At 40.3% G+C, this 16,712-nt stretch overlaps 2 protein-coding genes across 2 annotated transcripts in view; one reads left to right on the top strand and one right to left on the bottom strand.

Moving 5' to 3' along the window:
• The window catches only part of ERICH5 (glutamate rich 5), a 20,934-nt gene extending 12,842 nt beyond the window's left edge, over nt 1–8,092 (top strand). Inside the window, exon 3 of the mRNA XM_054708208.1 lies at nt 7,657–8,092. Coding sequence (XP_054564183.1) covers nt 7,657–7,718 — 62 coding nt within the window. The 3' untranslated portion in view covers nt 7,719–8,092. The remainder of the gene's footprint in view (nt 1–7,656) is intronic.
• RIDA (reactive intermediate imine deaminase A homolog) lies at nt 1,153–16,615 on the bottom strand. Its single transcript, XM_008148517.3, has 6 exons — nt 16,465–16,615; nt 6,433–6,538; nt 4,363–4,417; nt 4,067–4,135; nt 3,005–3,060; nt 1,153–1,726 (listed from the first exon to the last, which is right to left on the bottom strand). Exons 1-6 carry the CDS (start codon nt 16,527–16,529, stop codon nt 1,673–1,675), a joined length of 405 nt encoding a protein of 134 aa, XP_008146739.1. The 5' UTR covers nt 16,530–16,615; the 3' UTR covers nt 1,153–1,672.
• Nucleotides 16,616–16,712: the final 97 nt, after the last annotated feature.

Below are 16,712 nucleotides of genomic sequence, written 5' to 3' on the forward strand. Positions count from 1 at the left end.
AAGCCAGAGTACTTGCATTCAAATCCTGTTCCATCATTTTGGGCGAGTTTCTTAAGCTCTCTGTTTCATCTGTAAAATGGGGATATTACTAATACCTGCCTTATGAAATAGTCAGGATTAAATAAATTTGTATGTATAAAGCTCTTAGAATGCTTGGCACATAGCAATGATGAAGATTAAAGGCTTTCTATTATTTGACAATAAAAAGAAATGAGCTATCAAGTCACAAAGAGACATGCACGTTGCTAAGTGAAAGAAGTCAGTCTGAAAAGGCTACATACAGCATGACCCCAGCTATATGACATTCTGGAAAAGGCAAAAAAAAAAAATTACTGGTTGCCAAGGATTTGGGGGGCATGGTAGGTGAGGGATGAGTAGGTGGAGCACAGGAGGTTTTAAGGCAGGAAAAACTATTCTGTATGATACTGTAATGGTGGATACATGTCATTATGCAATTGTCAAAAACCATGGGATGCACAACCCCAAGACTGAAGCCTAATATAAACTAGAGACGTTAGTTAAATAACGATATGTTAATATTGGCTCATCAATTGTAACAAATGTACCACACGAATGAAGGTTGTTAATAATCAGGGAAACTGTACAGTGGGGAGGAGAATAATATTGGTACACTCTATGTAAAAATGCCCTATAAAATTTAAATCTTTTTGTTAAGGACATTAGTAATGCCGTCTGTGGTAGAGCCTTAAGTGAAAGGTTTCCCCTTCCATTAAAAAAATGTTGCTTATTCCCCTGACCCATGTTGCTAAGTGGTTAGAGCATTATCCCACTCACCAAGGGTTGTGGGTACAATTCCTGGTCAAGGGCACATACCTGGGTTGCTGGTTTGCTCCCCACCCCCAGTTGGGGATACGTGCAGGAGGCAACCAGTTGATGAGTAGGAAGCTGTCTGCTGGGTATTTTTCTCTTTGGGGAGGTAAGTGGAATAGAGAGTGACTGAAGGAGACTTTTACTTTTTCATCTATATAATTTTGTGTTTAAGTTTATGTTACAACATGGAGGTATTCATGTAGTAGTTGTCTAAAAATGTTAAAAAGACTTTAAAGAACAAACACAAAATGGTTACATGTAGTCTGATTACAACATTGTAAAAATGTACGAAGTCAGAAATAAGTTTTGAGAAAGAAATAGTTGGCATTTTAACTTCATGGTCCCATATCTTTAATCAGGTAATGTGCTCTAATGTACAAAATTAAACTGTTAAAAAATAAGTGAACAGAATCACACCATGGAAAATCTGCATGTCTCCTTTATTTCCATTAGAAAAATATTAGCTATATAGAATTTTGGTCCACTTTCTTCTCCTTTACGTCAACCATTCAAACTTAAATTTTTAATTTTACTCAAGTAAAAGCAGAATCATATATCTGACATGAGAATTGAATATTTCACATTAAATTAAAAGGATTTAACTGAATTAGCGATACTCTTTGTTTCTCACTTATGAGTGTGCATAAATGAAATTTATATCAGTAACTGGATTCATCACCTCATTTTCAATTCATGTTCAATTGCCCTTATTATATGGTATTTCCATAACACTTCAGATATTTTAGTCAGTCTTACACTTTCCAACATCGATTGTAAAAATTAAGATGTTAATTTACAAACATTGAAATTCCAGACTCAGTAAGCCCGGGCCCACTTAGAGTCATGATGTGAGAGGGCCTTGGACAGCTACGGCTTCAATCTCAACGCGGCCTCCCTGTGAGGAGAAGGAAGGAGCAATGTGAAGGTCATTGTTTACAAATTAGGAGAGCGCCATAATGCCTACTAAAAACAGACAGCAGCACAGCATTCTTAACATTAAACTTTTCTTTTGTTGTTGTTGTTAAATATGGTTTTATTGATTTTTAGAGAGAGAGGAAGGGAGAGAGAGAGAAACATTGATGAGAGAGAAACACCATCAATCGGCTGCCTCCCGCATGCACCTCTACTGGGGATGGAGCCCGCAAACCGGGCATGTGCACTGACCGAGAATCGAACTGGTGATCTTTTGGTTCGTGGGTCAACACTCAACTGCTGAGCCGCACCAGCCGGGCTAACATTAAACTTTTCAAAGAAGGCAAGGAGAGGGAAACGTTCCCTGCGAGCCTCTGATAGGCCGGGCGGCCGTGCTGATCGCGTTGGTGTGCATTAGCTCCTGTGGCTCGCACAGCAGCTGCCAGACAGGGCTCTCTCCTCAGTCCAGAGGCTGACACCCTGGTGTTTAGAGAGGTTATTCAGCCTGTTTCAGGACACAAAGCTAAATGGTCGAGGTTCAAACCCACCTCTGTGACTCCGAGTTCAGAGCGCCTGCTGCTATACCCGTTACCTTAATAAGTCTGATAGCCTGATCATTCCAAGGAACAACCAATTAAATTAAAACCACCACTCACAAATCTGGCTCAATGTGTATAGTCTCTGAGTAACAACGAAACACTATCGCCGCTATTTTACTTTTTCTCACAATGTAAGTACTCCGATTGTGTTGTGTTCATGTGTGGCCTTAATTTTTAACTTTCTGAATTTTTAAAACAAATTTTTAAATTTTCTTAAGTTTCTTAATCTCCCCCACCCCTTATGCATGTAATATTGAGTGTTTCCTTTTAGACCTTAAGTCCCTGGAAAGCTGGACCTGCTTCTTCTTCTTCTTCTTCTTCTTCTTTTTTTTTTTTTTAATATATTTTATTGACTTTTTTACAGAGAGGAAGGGAGAGGGATAGAGAGTTAGAAACATCGATGAGAGAGAAACATCGATCAGCTGCCTCCTGCACATCTCCTACTGGGGATGTGCCCGCAACCAAGGTAAGTGCCCTTGACCGGAATCGAACCTGGGACCTTTCAGTCCGCTGGCCGACGCTCTATCCACTGAGCCAAACCGGTTAGGGCTGCTTCTTCTTTTAAAGAAGTTTCCTGCTACCACAGTGCTTAGTTTGTTCTCTTCAGAAAGCAATGTAGAAATTTAAAATTGTGTACGTCAGACATCTTACAGAGTACTTACTCTAGGCAAAGCAGCAACCTGGTAAGCAGCTCTCGCAGGAAAATTGCTTTTGAAATCTAAATTGAACAGAATTGCATTTTAGCTTCCAGCTACTGTATTGTTACCCAGTACTGCCTAATCTAAACTCTGGAAAGTGCTTCACAGGTTTCTTGGTTCTTAGATATGTGCAACACTAGACAAAGAAGCTCACACTCATGTTTGTTTGGTAAAATATTTTGCCATATGAGTCCTATGCTGTGTCTTAGCTTTCGGGGGGGAGGGGGGTGGGAGAGTGAAAATACTCACGTGCTCTGATACTTTGATCTTATTTGATGTGCAGGGGGGTTGTTTTTAAAGTTATAAAATAATTATCTAAATGGGGAACAACTGCCCATCTACTGCAAATCTGGCAGGCACCGCGTCTGTAACTTCGGTTTAGCCATTTCTTCAGGACCAAGTACGCAATGATGCTTTTCCAAGTTACACCTCAGTCTCATCTCACTAGTTGGTAGGGACACCCATTTTCTCCACTAAGACAACAATGTTAATGGATAGATAACATTTACTAAGTGCTTACAACACACTGGCATCTGTTCTAATGTGTTTACATGTTGTATTAACTCATTTAAGCATTCCAACAACCCTACTAGGTTTTATCCCTCTTTTATATATGAGGAAACCAAAGCATAGAAATGTTAAGTAACTAAACAGCTGATGATTCTGAGAGCCAAAAAAGAGAAGGTGGCTAGACCATATCATAGCAATAATAAATACAATCTATGTTAAAAATCATTAGCAGGGCTTAAAAAGCCTGATAAGGGTGTAACAAAATTAAGCGTTAGGAAAATGGATTTATAGAGCTGTCGTATATTATTCTAGGGAATAGAATATAAATGTTTTGGATTTTTTCATGGAGGCACACTATATGTGTCCAATCAGACTATCTGTTCTTTTAGGACAAGATCTATGACTATTTTTTTTTTAGCATCTCCTCTCACTCTTAATTCATTATACACACTCATTGAAGCTAATGCATTCATTTCTATTTAAAATGGAAAATGGCAATAAAGCTGAATTACTTACACTGTTTGTAGATGTCATTGACAGTACTGAAGTCATTTATGTCAGCCAGCAGAACAGTTGTTTTGACCACTAGAAGATACATACATTGTCATTAGGGTTAGCTTTTTGGTCTAATCCAAAACATTACTTAAAAAAAGTGTATAGTTCTATGACTATCTTGATTAAAATGGGACTGAAATTAAAACTATTTCAATAAGCAACAAAGATATGGCATGACATATTACTGGATGTCATGTGTTCTCCAAAAACAGCAAAGAAATACCAAACAGAAATGGGAGTAATATCAAGTTGCTCACCATTACTGAAGTCGCAGCCTGCAGCTTTCAGGATTTCACCCATGTTTGTAAGAGCCTGTGAAGCAAGGCAAGAAGGCCTAAGGCATGGATGTTACATTAAAGCTGTAATTCCAATCCAATCAATCAGCTTTTGCTAATACTTCCTTAAGTAGCTAATGTTGCAGAAAAATTTCCCCCTTTTAGGAAATTATACTCTTTCTAGGCCACCTCTAAATAAGTCTAAAATAAATCACACTAGATCTATACAACTAAATTAATATGAAAAGGTCAACATAAAGAGTTACATGATGAAATAAAACCAAGATGCAGAATAGCATGCACAATAAGTTACCATCTGTGTGTGTGTGTGTGTGTGTGTGTGTGTGTGTGTGTGTGTACATTTATGCTGGGGTAGGCAATGACTATCTGTGGATAAGGAACAGTAATGAAGGAAACTGGGGTGAGGGGGGAATAAGATGGGATACATCTTTTCACTGCATATGCTTTATATAGCTTTTGAATTTTTTGCCTTATCTATGTATTACCTATTTAGATTATTTTTAAAGAACAAACAAAAAAAATCATCAAATGTCATAATGTGACTAGTAGAGAGGAAGAATGAATTGACAAAATAGTAAGTTAAGGACAAAGGTGAAAAATTGATGTTTTTCCAAAGGCCAGAGTGCCAAACATATATAATTTACTAATACTCCCTGATTTTTTGAGATAAAGGAAAAGAACTCTTCAAAATCAAATAATACTTTAAAAGAAAACATGTTTTAATGCCTGCTAGCTCATGCTCATGGTATTAAAGTGATAGAGCATAGGAACCCCAGAAATTATTTCTGTTTTAGCTTACTGAACTTCACACATTCTAGCACTGAGGAAGCGACTTTTTATTCACAAAAGGAGATCATGGCTCATCCCATTTCAGGCAGATCATTCAATTGGAGGAAGGCCAAAAAGCGATTCACTTATAAGAATTATTTAACTGCCCAGCCAGTGTGGCTCAGTGGTTGAACATCAACCTATGAACCAGGAGGCTGTGGTTTGATTCCAGGTTGAGGTACGTGCCTGGGGTGGCGGGCTCCATCCCCAGTGGGAGGCATGCAGGAGGCAGCCATCAATGATTATTCTCTTTCATCATTAGTGTTTCTATTCTCTCTCCCTCTCCTTTCCTTTCTGAAATCGATAAAACTATATTTTTAAAAAATTAAAAAGGTAGACCAGTTTAGGAAGCTTTTTTTTTTTAAAAAAAATGATTTAACTGGATCCTTATGGATATTACAAATGACTCAGTGAATGCATTAAATTATAATTTGATTCTACTTATTGGATTAGAATGTATTCCCCAGTATTACTTAGAAAACATACTGCATGTAATCTTTGATATTTTCCTCTTACTAGCAAATGCTGACTTTTACTTCTGTGATGGTGAGGTTGTTTATGTGGGTCAGTGACCCTGATTAAAAAAAATTTCCCAATCCTCATGGAAGTGGCAAGGTGCTATCTGATTTCAACAATTCAGGGGCTCCCACCCCCAGTTTTATTAAAATATAATTGACATATAACATTGTACTAGTTGTAGGTGTATAACATGATAATTTGATAGAGGTATTATTGTGAAATGATTACCATAATAAGTTTAGTTAACAGCCAATAATTCAGATTTAAAGTCACTTTGGAAGGAATAATCTTTTTGTTTGTATGTTTGTTTTATTGGTTGGTTGTTAAATGATTCATTAAATTTCCAACTTTTGCCCTGACCGGGTAGCTCAATACGATAAGGTTGCAGGTTTGATCCCCGGTCAGGGCACATACAAGAATCAACGAATAAACGCATAAACAAGTGGAACAGCAAATAAATGTTTCTCTCTCTCCCCCCCCCCCTTTCTCTTTCTAAAATCAATTTTAAAAAATTATTTCCCCCCCCTAACTTTCTACTGACATGCAATTGTCATAAATCAATAAGTAACTTAAAAAGCATTTATCTGGTAATTTATCTAAAACAAATCAGCCAAGTGGGTTTTTAATATTCCTCAAAATTAAAAAGTGAAGGGAAGGAAACGTCCAATGTGGAAAGGGACCTACTTGTTTAGCTTCTTCTTTCACCCCTCCTGGCACCAGCTGTCCACTGGACGGGTCCATGCCCAGCTGTCCTGAGATGTAAAGGGTCCTGTCCACTAGCACAGCTTGGCTGCAGTGAACAGAGAGAGAAGAGAAACAGGAAATGCACGGCTGCAAGATCTCTTTGCTGGGACACAAGCACACAATGTAAAACCAAAGAACTGATCATCAACTTTATTAAAATGGAAACCTTTTGCTTACTGAACAATGTCATCAGGAAAACGAAAACACAAGCCAGCCCTGACCGGTTTGGCTCAGTGGATAGAGCGTTGGCCTGCAGACTGAAGGGTCCCAGGTTCGATTCCGGTCAAGGGCATGTACCTTGGTTGCGGGCACATCCCCAGTAGGGGGTGTGCAGGAGGCAGCTGATGGATGTTTCTCTCTCATCGATGTTTCTAACTCTCTATCTCTCTCCCTTCCTCTCTGTAAAAAATCAATAAAATATATTAAAAACAAACAAACAAACAAACAAACAAAAAAAAAACACAAGCCACTGGGAGAAAATCCTTGTAAAACATGGGCAAATGAAGTATAAGCAGTTTATGTTCCATTTTCATTGTCGCTACATATGGAGATATACCAGTTTTTCATGGGTAAGAATTAAGAAAAATTTACCATGCCACCTGTATTTATGCAGAGTCTCGTTTAAGTGGAAAAATGTTTTAAAAATACAATAAAAAAGAAAAGAAAAAGAAAGTAGGGCAAAACTCGTGTGTCCTCTGATCTTGCTCTAAAGATTGAGTGTGCAGGGATACAGTGCTTTTTCTCGCTGGCAAGCTTCTTGCTAACAGAAGCCAGAGCCAACGAGCCTCTATGCCTGCCCAGCCAGGAAGTCTCTGGACAGTGGGCACTGTTTTGCTAAGACGGTGGCTTAATTTGAAAAAGGCTAGAACCTTCCCTAAACCTGGACTCGCCCCCAACACAAAAGCCTTCTTTTACAAATCCTGTAAGAAGGATTAGTGATAGGATAGGAGAGGCCTTGGTGGAGCTCGCTGAACTCTGGATGGTTTGTGACCCGGAGCGGAACAATGAAGGCCTCTTTGAGGTGACATTCTTCTTCCTGTAGCCTCTCCAGTCAAGGCTTTAAAGGAGTTGTTAGTGAAAGTAACGCCGTTTTCTTCCAGCATGTAACCACATGGAATTCTGATGCTTCTTAGTGAAGCTAGTTTCTCCTTTTCGTCCTTTCAGAGCATGCTGATGCCACCAGGAATTGTTTTGCGAACCCATCTTGGAACCGGGAAAGACCATAGAGATCAAACAGTGAAACGTGGCTTGTCATTAAAACCGCTGGAGCGCCCGGTAACACGTCCGGTTTTGCTGCTTTGGTGAAGGAAGGCGCTCCGAGGTCGCTGTGAATCACTGCTTTCGCATTAGCACCAAAGACTGTGCCAAAGATCAAAGAAGTCTTGTCCAGTGTCTTCAGAGCCACACTTTATTTGAATCTCTGCCCTGTTAAGAGTTTCTCTAAAAAAATGGGAGAACATAAAGTTGTTTTCTGTCGCAGATAAACTCACCGATTCTCCAAAGAACAAGCCTCAGTGCGCTGTGGAATTCGGATGCCACTCGCCGCTGACATAAAACTTTGTGAATCAGAGTTCTGAACGCTTGTTGTCTATGGGATTGTTACAGCCACCGGTGTGTTAAAAACCATTCTGCTCACTGCTCCAGCTCTTTAACAGAAACACTAGCACCCTTCTAACTGATGTTGATTTTTGTGCAATGATTTTAATTTTCTTTTAAATCTAAGATTCCTCCTAGTCTAAGCATCCTTTTTAAATTGGGAGAGTTTAATCTGTTTAAAATAATGTGTTCATTCATATACTTAAGAGTTATTTCTGTTATCTTATTCTTAGCTTTTCCATGTCTTATGCTTTGAATCCCCCCTTTTCTGACTTCTGAAGTATTGATTTTTTCTTATTTCTTAAACTTCTGGTTTGGCAATAACATATTTTTTCTAATTTAGTAATTACTCTTGCATTGTTACATACATATTTGACTTAAATTCTCATGTTTATCCAGCTTCCTCCGAGTAGTACAAGGACTTAGAACCTCAACTCAGCTCTCCCCTCCTGTTAGTTCTATGATTTTAGTTCTACCGCGTTTCCACTTAACCTCTTCCCAAGCCCCTAGCCCCCAACTTCGTGTATTTTTGGTTTCTTTACAGCCAGGCTTATTTAGATTTACTTACGTGATTCTTTTTTGCACACACTCCTTATTGAGGTATGATTTTAGTGTTTTGTCCCTCCCCCCCCCCCCCCCAAGCAGGGGCTTGTTTAACGACAACATTTTTGACTTTGACCAAACGTATCCATTTGCCCTCACCTTTGAAATATAATTTAGCTGGGCACAGAATTAGAGGTCAGTTTTTTCCACTTTGGAGAGTTCTCCATGGTCCTCTGCCTTGGTCATTGCTGGCGCGGTGTTGGCTGTCAGTGAAGACTTGCCTTTCTCGGTAGTCTGTTCCTCCCTGTTTGATGTTAAGGGTTTCTCTCTGCCTTTGATGTGTTCAGCATACAGTGTAACACAAGGACATGCAGCAGCCTTTCTCCCTGCTTCGCCAGGCTAGTGGAGAGCTTCCTAGTCCTCTTTCACCGGCTTCTCACTGTAGCTCTTCCTAGGCTGTCGAGGGGTCTCTTCCCAGCACCTCAAACTTATACACCCAGGACATCGGCTTCTATTTTTAAGTAGGAATTTAGAACCCCAGCTCCTAGGGCCTGTATCTAGGTCTCAAATCCTCATGGACTTTATATTTCAGCTCATTCTTTTGGCTCTGATTCAATTTTTCTGTTTGTTCCTGGCTCCTGGGAATCTCCCTTTTCATCTTTTCAGATTCACCACTTAACAGGAGAAAAGCGAAAGGGCCTTGAAAACAAGAGTTCTTTTCTTTCTTTTATTTTTAAAGAGTTATTTTCTAGTGGAATCAAAGACTTCTGAGACAAAGAGATTTCCAGAGTGCTATTGTAAGTGTTAGTTGAAGTGTATAATATGCCCACAGCTCTAACTTCTTACTGATTGCTTGTGTGCTTAGTCTGCCCAGGGATTTCAAGGGCTCTTTTTCATATATCCATAGCCCACGTGGAGTGGCACTGAGCTCTCGTTTCCTGTTGAACTTGAGGAGTCTGTCAAAGCCTGTGATCAATCTCAGGCATGTCCAGATTCTATCGGACTAACTGTTCTAGAAAGAGCACGCGATGCTTCTGTAAGCTAATCTTTCTATAGAAAGACTCTGCCACCATCCAAGGCAGTGGTTCTCCCAGGACGTTCCTGAATCCTCAGAAGCCACATTACCTGGGATCATACAGTGCGCACTGTTCCCATGCCATTGCTTAGTCATGATTCTTAAGTTAAAGTTTGAGAAAATGTTTGAACTCAGGGTGGTCCAGTGATGGATACTTTTAATTAATAGGTGAAGTATGAAAAAAAAGTGGGCAAATGATTTGAGCAGATAAAAGACATATGAAGAGCTAGGGAGTACTGCATGTGAAAGATACCCAGCATTATTAGCTGTTTACAGAAATGTAAACCAGAACCACAATGAGATACCACCACACTTACTAGGACATGACTGACAGGAAGTATTGGTGAGGATGTGCAGCTACTGGGACCCTCATACTCTGTTGGTGGGGATGCAAACAGTACAGAGACTTTGGAAAACAGTTTGGCAGTTTCTTAAAATTTTAACATACAACCCAGCAATTTCTTTCCCAGGCAAGAAAAAAAAAATGTCTAAAGACTTTACATGAATATTAAGAACATCATTATTCATGACAGCAAAAATTTAAAACACCCACGGATAGATTCCACTAAAGGCTATATATTATTTGATTCTATTTATATGAAATTCTAGAAAAGATAAAGGAATAGCAGCAGAAATTAGACTATTGGCTGTGTGGGGCCATAGGTTCAAGGGAATTTTTCTTTTGGGTGTGGGGGCGGGGGAGAAATGTTCTAAAACTTTTTTTCCTTAATACTTTTAAATATAAAATTTATAATTTTTTGAACAAGAGAACATTCACATGGTTCAAACATCCAGAAAATATACAAAGAATCACAGTGTAAAGTCTCTCTTCTATCCTTATCCTCTATCTTTTCAGTTCCCAGCCCTACAGATAATCATTGCTCTTCTCTATATATTCTCCCAAAGCTTCCTCATGCACATGTGAATATAAATGTTCTCTCCCCGTTTAGATCTGGTATGCTTTATTCACTCCACAGTATCTCCTGATTTTTCCATAAATATACAGGGTGTCCCCCCAAAATGTCCACGCACTTTAACAGCTGACAGCTCAATTCTGAAAATGAAATGTATTTTAATAAACACTGCCTTTATAATTACTCAGAGTGTGTGTATACATTTTGGGGGACAACTCTGTATGTAGACTGCTTCCTCATTCTTTTGACAGCGGCACATTTCATTGTCTGGATATACCTTAACTATTCACATTGATTCCAATATTTTGCTACTGTAAACAAAACTACATTGAAAACCATCTCTTTCTCTCTCTCTCTCTCTCACACACACACACACACACACACACACACACACACACACACACATTTTTCCTGAGCAAAACTAAGCCTTTCTGTCTTCTGAGCCCCACAGGTCCTCCGGTGGAGTCTTTCTTACCCCAGGCACAGGGGCATAGTTCTTATCTGAGCTCCCGGGGTGTGCCTGACTGTAAAGTCCTCGAAGGCAGGGGCAGTGCCTTACTATGTCTCCGGCTGTGCAGGGCCTGGGTGACTCCTTACACGTAGTGGGAACATAGTAACTTCTTGATGTTTTGCTCTCTAACCACTTGGCAGCTTTAACTACTTGGACCTTCACTGAAGTATCTCTTTTGGAGGACCCACTGGCTTTTAGTGTGGGTTTTGGAGAATTGAAGAGGTTAAATTTAAACTTGGTAACAGGATTTAGAAAGTCTGGGAATTCTTCTCCACCACCTGGCTTCCCCCTACCCACACATAGGTAACTACTGAGTTTGTTAATGTGTCAGCTTTTCTCGGGTTGAACAGTACTGTCAGCTAGCACTGTCTCTATTAGCTGTTCTGTGCAGAGCGAGGCTACCCTCGGCCCTTTGAAAAGTACCTTTAACCCTTTGCACTCGCTTGCTTTTTTCTCGATTCCTTTATTCTACTCGGGATTTAATTTTTTAAATACCCCAGATTTTACAAAGCTCGGCAGTAGAATAAAAAACTGGAGTTTCTTTTCATACAAACTTATTGATTTGGATTTTTTTATATTTCAAATTATTGATACATTCAAAGAGTATAAAAAGAGTTGCTACTGATGCTAACCGTGTCGAGTCACACTCGACATCCGAGTGCAAAAGGTTAACCCTCCCCATATCTGAAATGTAGTTCAAGCCCATATGCATTATCATTAATTAAAATATTTTTTTCCACCATAAAAAGGAACTCACTTATTCTCAGAAACTTTAAAATAAGCCCTGGACTTCTGAGACGATCTGAGCTACATGAGTTATCTCTTAGGAGTTAGTAGAGGTTGTTCACAAACATAACTGGATAGCTGACGAGTCACTGGGCATAAGAATCCTACCTGTAGACAAGTCATTAAGCTCCAGAAAATGTAAAAGCATATTGTTCTACATCCAGGTCAAAGGGTAATAACACTCTTCAAAAACATGCTAGTAATAATTCTCACATCATAATCTGTGCCACCTGGACCATCACTTCAGCATTTTAGGACTATTTGGATCGTGTGCTAGCAAAAGGGAAAGCAATGCAATAGCAACGTGGTGTGGCAATCTCTCAAGGTTCTGACCTGAAGTATCCCTGAAATGTGCTGACTGATTAGCTAATTAGTGACAACACCCCATCCACCCCAATGCCAGGGACTGAAAGTTCAACATCTGAATTCCTCCTGGAGAGGACCCAGAATTTTCAAAAAGTGCACTCCATGCACAAAAACTCTTGTTCCCAAATGGTTATAAAACGTGTCTAATCCACTTTATCAGGATATGAATAGCTAGTTGGAATGTTCTTTTCTCCATAAAATATTGAAAATTCGTACCATCTCAAGTGGCCTCGTATCATCTTTGGATACAGAAAAGCACAAGAGGCACAATGTCCTGAAAAATCCCCACACAATGAAGCTCTGGTTGATGGCTTTTCCCTCGCCATACTTGCGTATTCTTATGATGACTCCCTTTTTTGCTTGCAGCTTTACAGATAGTTGACCCCCGCCTTTGAGTCAACCAGGGATATTACTCTCAGGCTTTCTTTCTTGAACAGAGTACATACTGGAAGAAGGTGTACGCTCCAGGCTTTATAATCCCCCACCCCTTTTTTAAAAAAAAATTGTTTTTATTGATTTCAGAGAGAGGGAGAGGGAGAGAGGGATAGAAACATCAATGATGAGAGAGAATTATTGATCAACTGCCTTTTGCATGCCCGCTACTGGGGATCGAGGAGGAAATCTGGGCATGTGCCTGGACTGGGAATTGAACTGTGACTTCCTGGCTCATGGGTTGGCATTCAACCACTGAGTCACATCAGCGGGGCTAAAATCTCTTTGTTTTTGTTAAGGGTCTCTGAAGTAAAGCCACTGGGTGACTGAGGGAGAAGGATCAGGGCAGAAGAAAAGAGATGACTGGTTTTTACTTTTATTTTATACTCCCTTAACTATTCTTAATGTCTTTTCAAGTTACTATAATTCTCTTCTTAAAAGAGATGTGATCTGTGTCAAGAGAAAAGATATTTTGATGTGCTAAACAAACCTGTGGAGGTGAATTAGCAATGTAACTAACTCAGCCATTGCTGCCAGTCACCTCCAGACAAGTATTAAAAAAAAAAAAAAGAGCCCTAGCCCGTTGGGCTCAGTGGATAGAGCGTTGGCCTGCGGACTAAAGGGTCCTAGGTTCGATTCCGGCCAAGGGCACATGTCTGGGTTGGGGGCTTGATCCCCTCCAGTAGGGGACGTGCAGGAGGCAGCCAATCAGTGATTCTCATCATTGATGTTTCTATCTCCCTTCCTCTCTGAAATCAATAAAAAAATAAAAATAAATAAAATTTAAAAAAGGAAGAGAGATCTGATCATGTTACTTCCTCTTAAAAAAAATGTGATGGCTCCTCACTGCATACCAAATAAAGTTTATTCTCGTTAGTTTATCATTGGAAACCATCACAATCCAGACTTGGCTAAAAGCTAATTTTTAGCAAGAAGCAAAACAAAAATTCAAAGTCTAACTCCTAACCAGTGTATCCCAAAGTTCAAGTGTAAGTCATACATAAACACTGAGTCACAGCAGCAAGGAAATGATTCCTTTTCGATTCTCTTTTTTCATCTGAAAAATGAGGCTGTGAAGTAACTGTGCACACAAAGCACTTAGAACAGTGCCTAGTGCTGAGTAAGCATCAACAAGTGTTAGCAATTAGGACATCAGTCCTCTGATTACATGGAGAAACAACATCACTTTCAGAAATCAAGTTAAAGAAACATACCCTTTACCAAAGAGAGAGCAGGCCTTGGGTTCTGAGCCAACTGCAGGGTCTAGCTGGAATTTAATAACATTGTTGATTTACTCGAGTTTATTTTTTACTGTTACCTTCTATTGGGTTGTTTTCCACTTAGAGTACTGTTGTAAAGTTTCCTTTTTAAATTAAGTAAGCCATCTCAAAGAAAAGTATTAAGTAAATTATAATATAGGTGGTACACAGATTTGGCAAATGAATAAAAAAAGAGTAAAAATGGTACTTGGATTACTAAAACTTCCTCCAAAAATCTTTATGCCATATATTCTTCTACCTCTATGTCTCAAGTCATTTCCTTTATCTGGAATGCCTGCCCTCCGTGACTTCCTGTTGACCCTTGAACAATGTGAGGATAGGGGCACCCACCCCCACAACAGCGGAAAATCACGTATAACTTTTGACTTCCCCAAATCTTAACTACTAATAGCCTACTATTGACCGAAAGAGGCCTTAGAGATGATTGACACATACTTTGTATATGAACTATAAACCGTATTCTTACAATACAGTAAGCCAGCGAAAAGAAAATGTTCTTAGGAAAATATATTTACAGCACTGAAAAAAAAGCTGTGCATAAGTAGACTCCCACAGGTCAACCCATGTTGTTCAAGGGTCAACTATAATTTAAAAATCAAACTATACAACAGTATTGTAATGGCAAGCCCAACCTTCAAAACCCAGTTCAAAGACTGCCTCCCACGAGGGGCCTTCCTAAATCTTTTTCCTCCTAAAGGTTAGCATCCTTTCTTTTTTCTTTTCCTCTTTTGCCAACCCCACTCCCCACCTCCTTTACCCCTCACTGCCTTCGCATTTTATTTCTAACCCTACCGTAACAGTTACTGCTCTGCCACACAGAAGAGCTATTTTCCATGACTGTGGTATAGAAAAGGGAGCTAGGAGTGTTCAAAACAAGCTGTCACTTTCACTCACAGGCTGATCTTGGACAAGTTCACGTTAAGCTTCAGTTTTCTTTTTGTAAAATGGGGATGGGACTCAGAGAAGAAGGTGGTTGTAATGGTGCCTGCCACACAACATACTAAATTAAAATGTTTCTTTTTTTGCTTCTTACACATTTTTGTATCCCTCGAAGTGCTTGGCAGATGGTGGGTACTCAGTACATGTCTGTCAAAGTTCAAGCGTTCCCGCTGCAGAACTTTACAAGCTGTAGTTCTTTTAACAGTGAACCGATACTATAGACTAATTTAAAAAGGAGAAATGGTTACAGAATATACTTTAATGAAGAATTAAAAATAACAAAAATTATATTAGGAAAATAAAAGTCTACAAGAATGCATATAAGATCCACAAGTTTAAAGGTTAGACATTTTAAGAAAATAAAGTATTTTATAAAAGGAATTGACTTTTCTATTTAGAAACGCTTCTGACAAGTGGAAATAAACATACACAGGACAGACTTTCTAACCAGTATGTATATTTAGCTTAGACATGATCTTTGTTACGATTTGCATTTGACTTCACTAGTGGGAAGTAAGTATGAGCAAATGAATTCATACACATCACAAAGCATTTGTATAGGTGCTGTAAAAACAAGTATCTTAGGTAGATGTGCAGGGGTTTGCTAAGCATCTGTGGATAGGGTTTACTCCTTTGAGTTAAGAGAGGGTGAGCCAAACATTATGCCGAGTCAGCGATTTTCAACCAGGGTGCTCCATGATTTTTAGAGCACCTGATACCGGACTATTTAGTCAGGGGCACTGACCTCTTTTCCCTTAGACTCAAACAAAAGAAAGGACAACAGCCAACACAGCAACATCTGTCCAGAGTTAATGAATCAAAACGATACCTTTTTTTTTTTCCCCTGCCAGATTGGCAAAAGCATATTTCTTGGTGTGCCACAGAATGTTAGGAATTAGTTTCTGTGCGCCATGAAAGGAAAAAGGTTGAAAATCCCGGTGCTAAGTGAAAGATGGCAGTTGCCGAGGACCCCGTATTGTAGGATTCCATTTACTACAGGAACTGTCCAGAACAGGCAAATCTATAGAGACCCACAGCGGATTAGCGGGTGCCAGGGGCTGAGGGAAGAGGCGAATGGGGGTGGTGACTGCTAATGGGAATAGGATATCCTTTCCAGGTGATAAAATGTTCTGAGATTAGTGGCGATGGCTACAAAGGGATGGGTTTTGGGTGTAAATTTTAGCTCCACAAAGCTGTTAAAAAAAAAAAAAAAAGAGAAAAAAGTTCAAAAACAGACACTTCCAACCGGAGTAACTTTCTGGCTGGCTGGCTAGCTGCTAGCGAGGCCCCCCACGTCCGGACAAAGTCCCGGGGAGCGCAGGCTCCCCCTCCTGTGCTCCTAACGCACTGTGGGTCTCCGGGGGCGCTGCCCCCTGTCCCTGGTCAGGTTTCCTCGCGTGTTGGATGAGGTCGCGGATGAACCCCGAGGTCCTCCCCAGCTCTGATCCCGGGGGGGGGGGGGGGGGGGCTCAGTCCCATACCCCCAATCCCGCACGCCTGGGGTCCAGCCCGCTCCACACGTTGAGTTACCTGTAGGGACCAATGGCCGCTGGGGCTTTCGTGGTGCTGATCACCTTTCTGATTAAGGACGACATGGCTAACCCTTTCCTCTTCAAGCCCCTCGGAGAGAACAATCCCGAGCACTCGCACCGTTCGCGTCTCACCGCCCGGAACGAACCAGCCCCAGGCAATCCCCTGCAGAAACGCCCCGCCCCGGAGGATTTCGCACGGCATTCTGGGAGTTGTAGTCTCTGCGCGGCACCGGGCCACGTGGAGGC

The sequence above is a fragment of the Eptesicus fuscus genome, chromosome 19 (assembly GCF_027574615.1).
Source record: "Eptesicus fuscus isolate TK198812 chromosome 19, DD_ASM_mEF_20220401, whole genome shotgun sequence".
Taxonomy (NCBI): domain Eukaryota; kingdom Metazoa; phylum Chordata; class Mammalia; order Chiroptera; family Vespertilionidae; genus Eptesicus; species Eptesicus fuscus.

Excerpts from the sequence above, each read along its gene's own strand:
- RIDA (XM_008148517.3), bottom strand. The coding sequence starts at position 16,529 with ATGTCGTCCTTAATCAGAAAGGTGATCAGCACCACGAAAGCCCCAGCG. Across the intron at positions 4,136-4,362 it reads AGGCTGCGACTTCAGTAATG|TGGTCAAAACAACTGTTCTG; the intron begins GTGAGCAACTTG and ends TGTATCTTCTAG. Across the intron at positions 1,727-3,004 it reads AGGTTGCTGCTTTGCCTAGA|GGAGGCCGCGTTGAGATTGA; the intron begins GTAAGTACTCTG and ends TTCTCCTCACAG.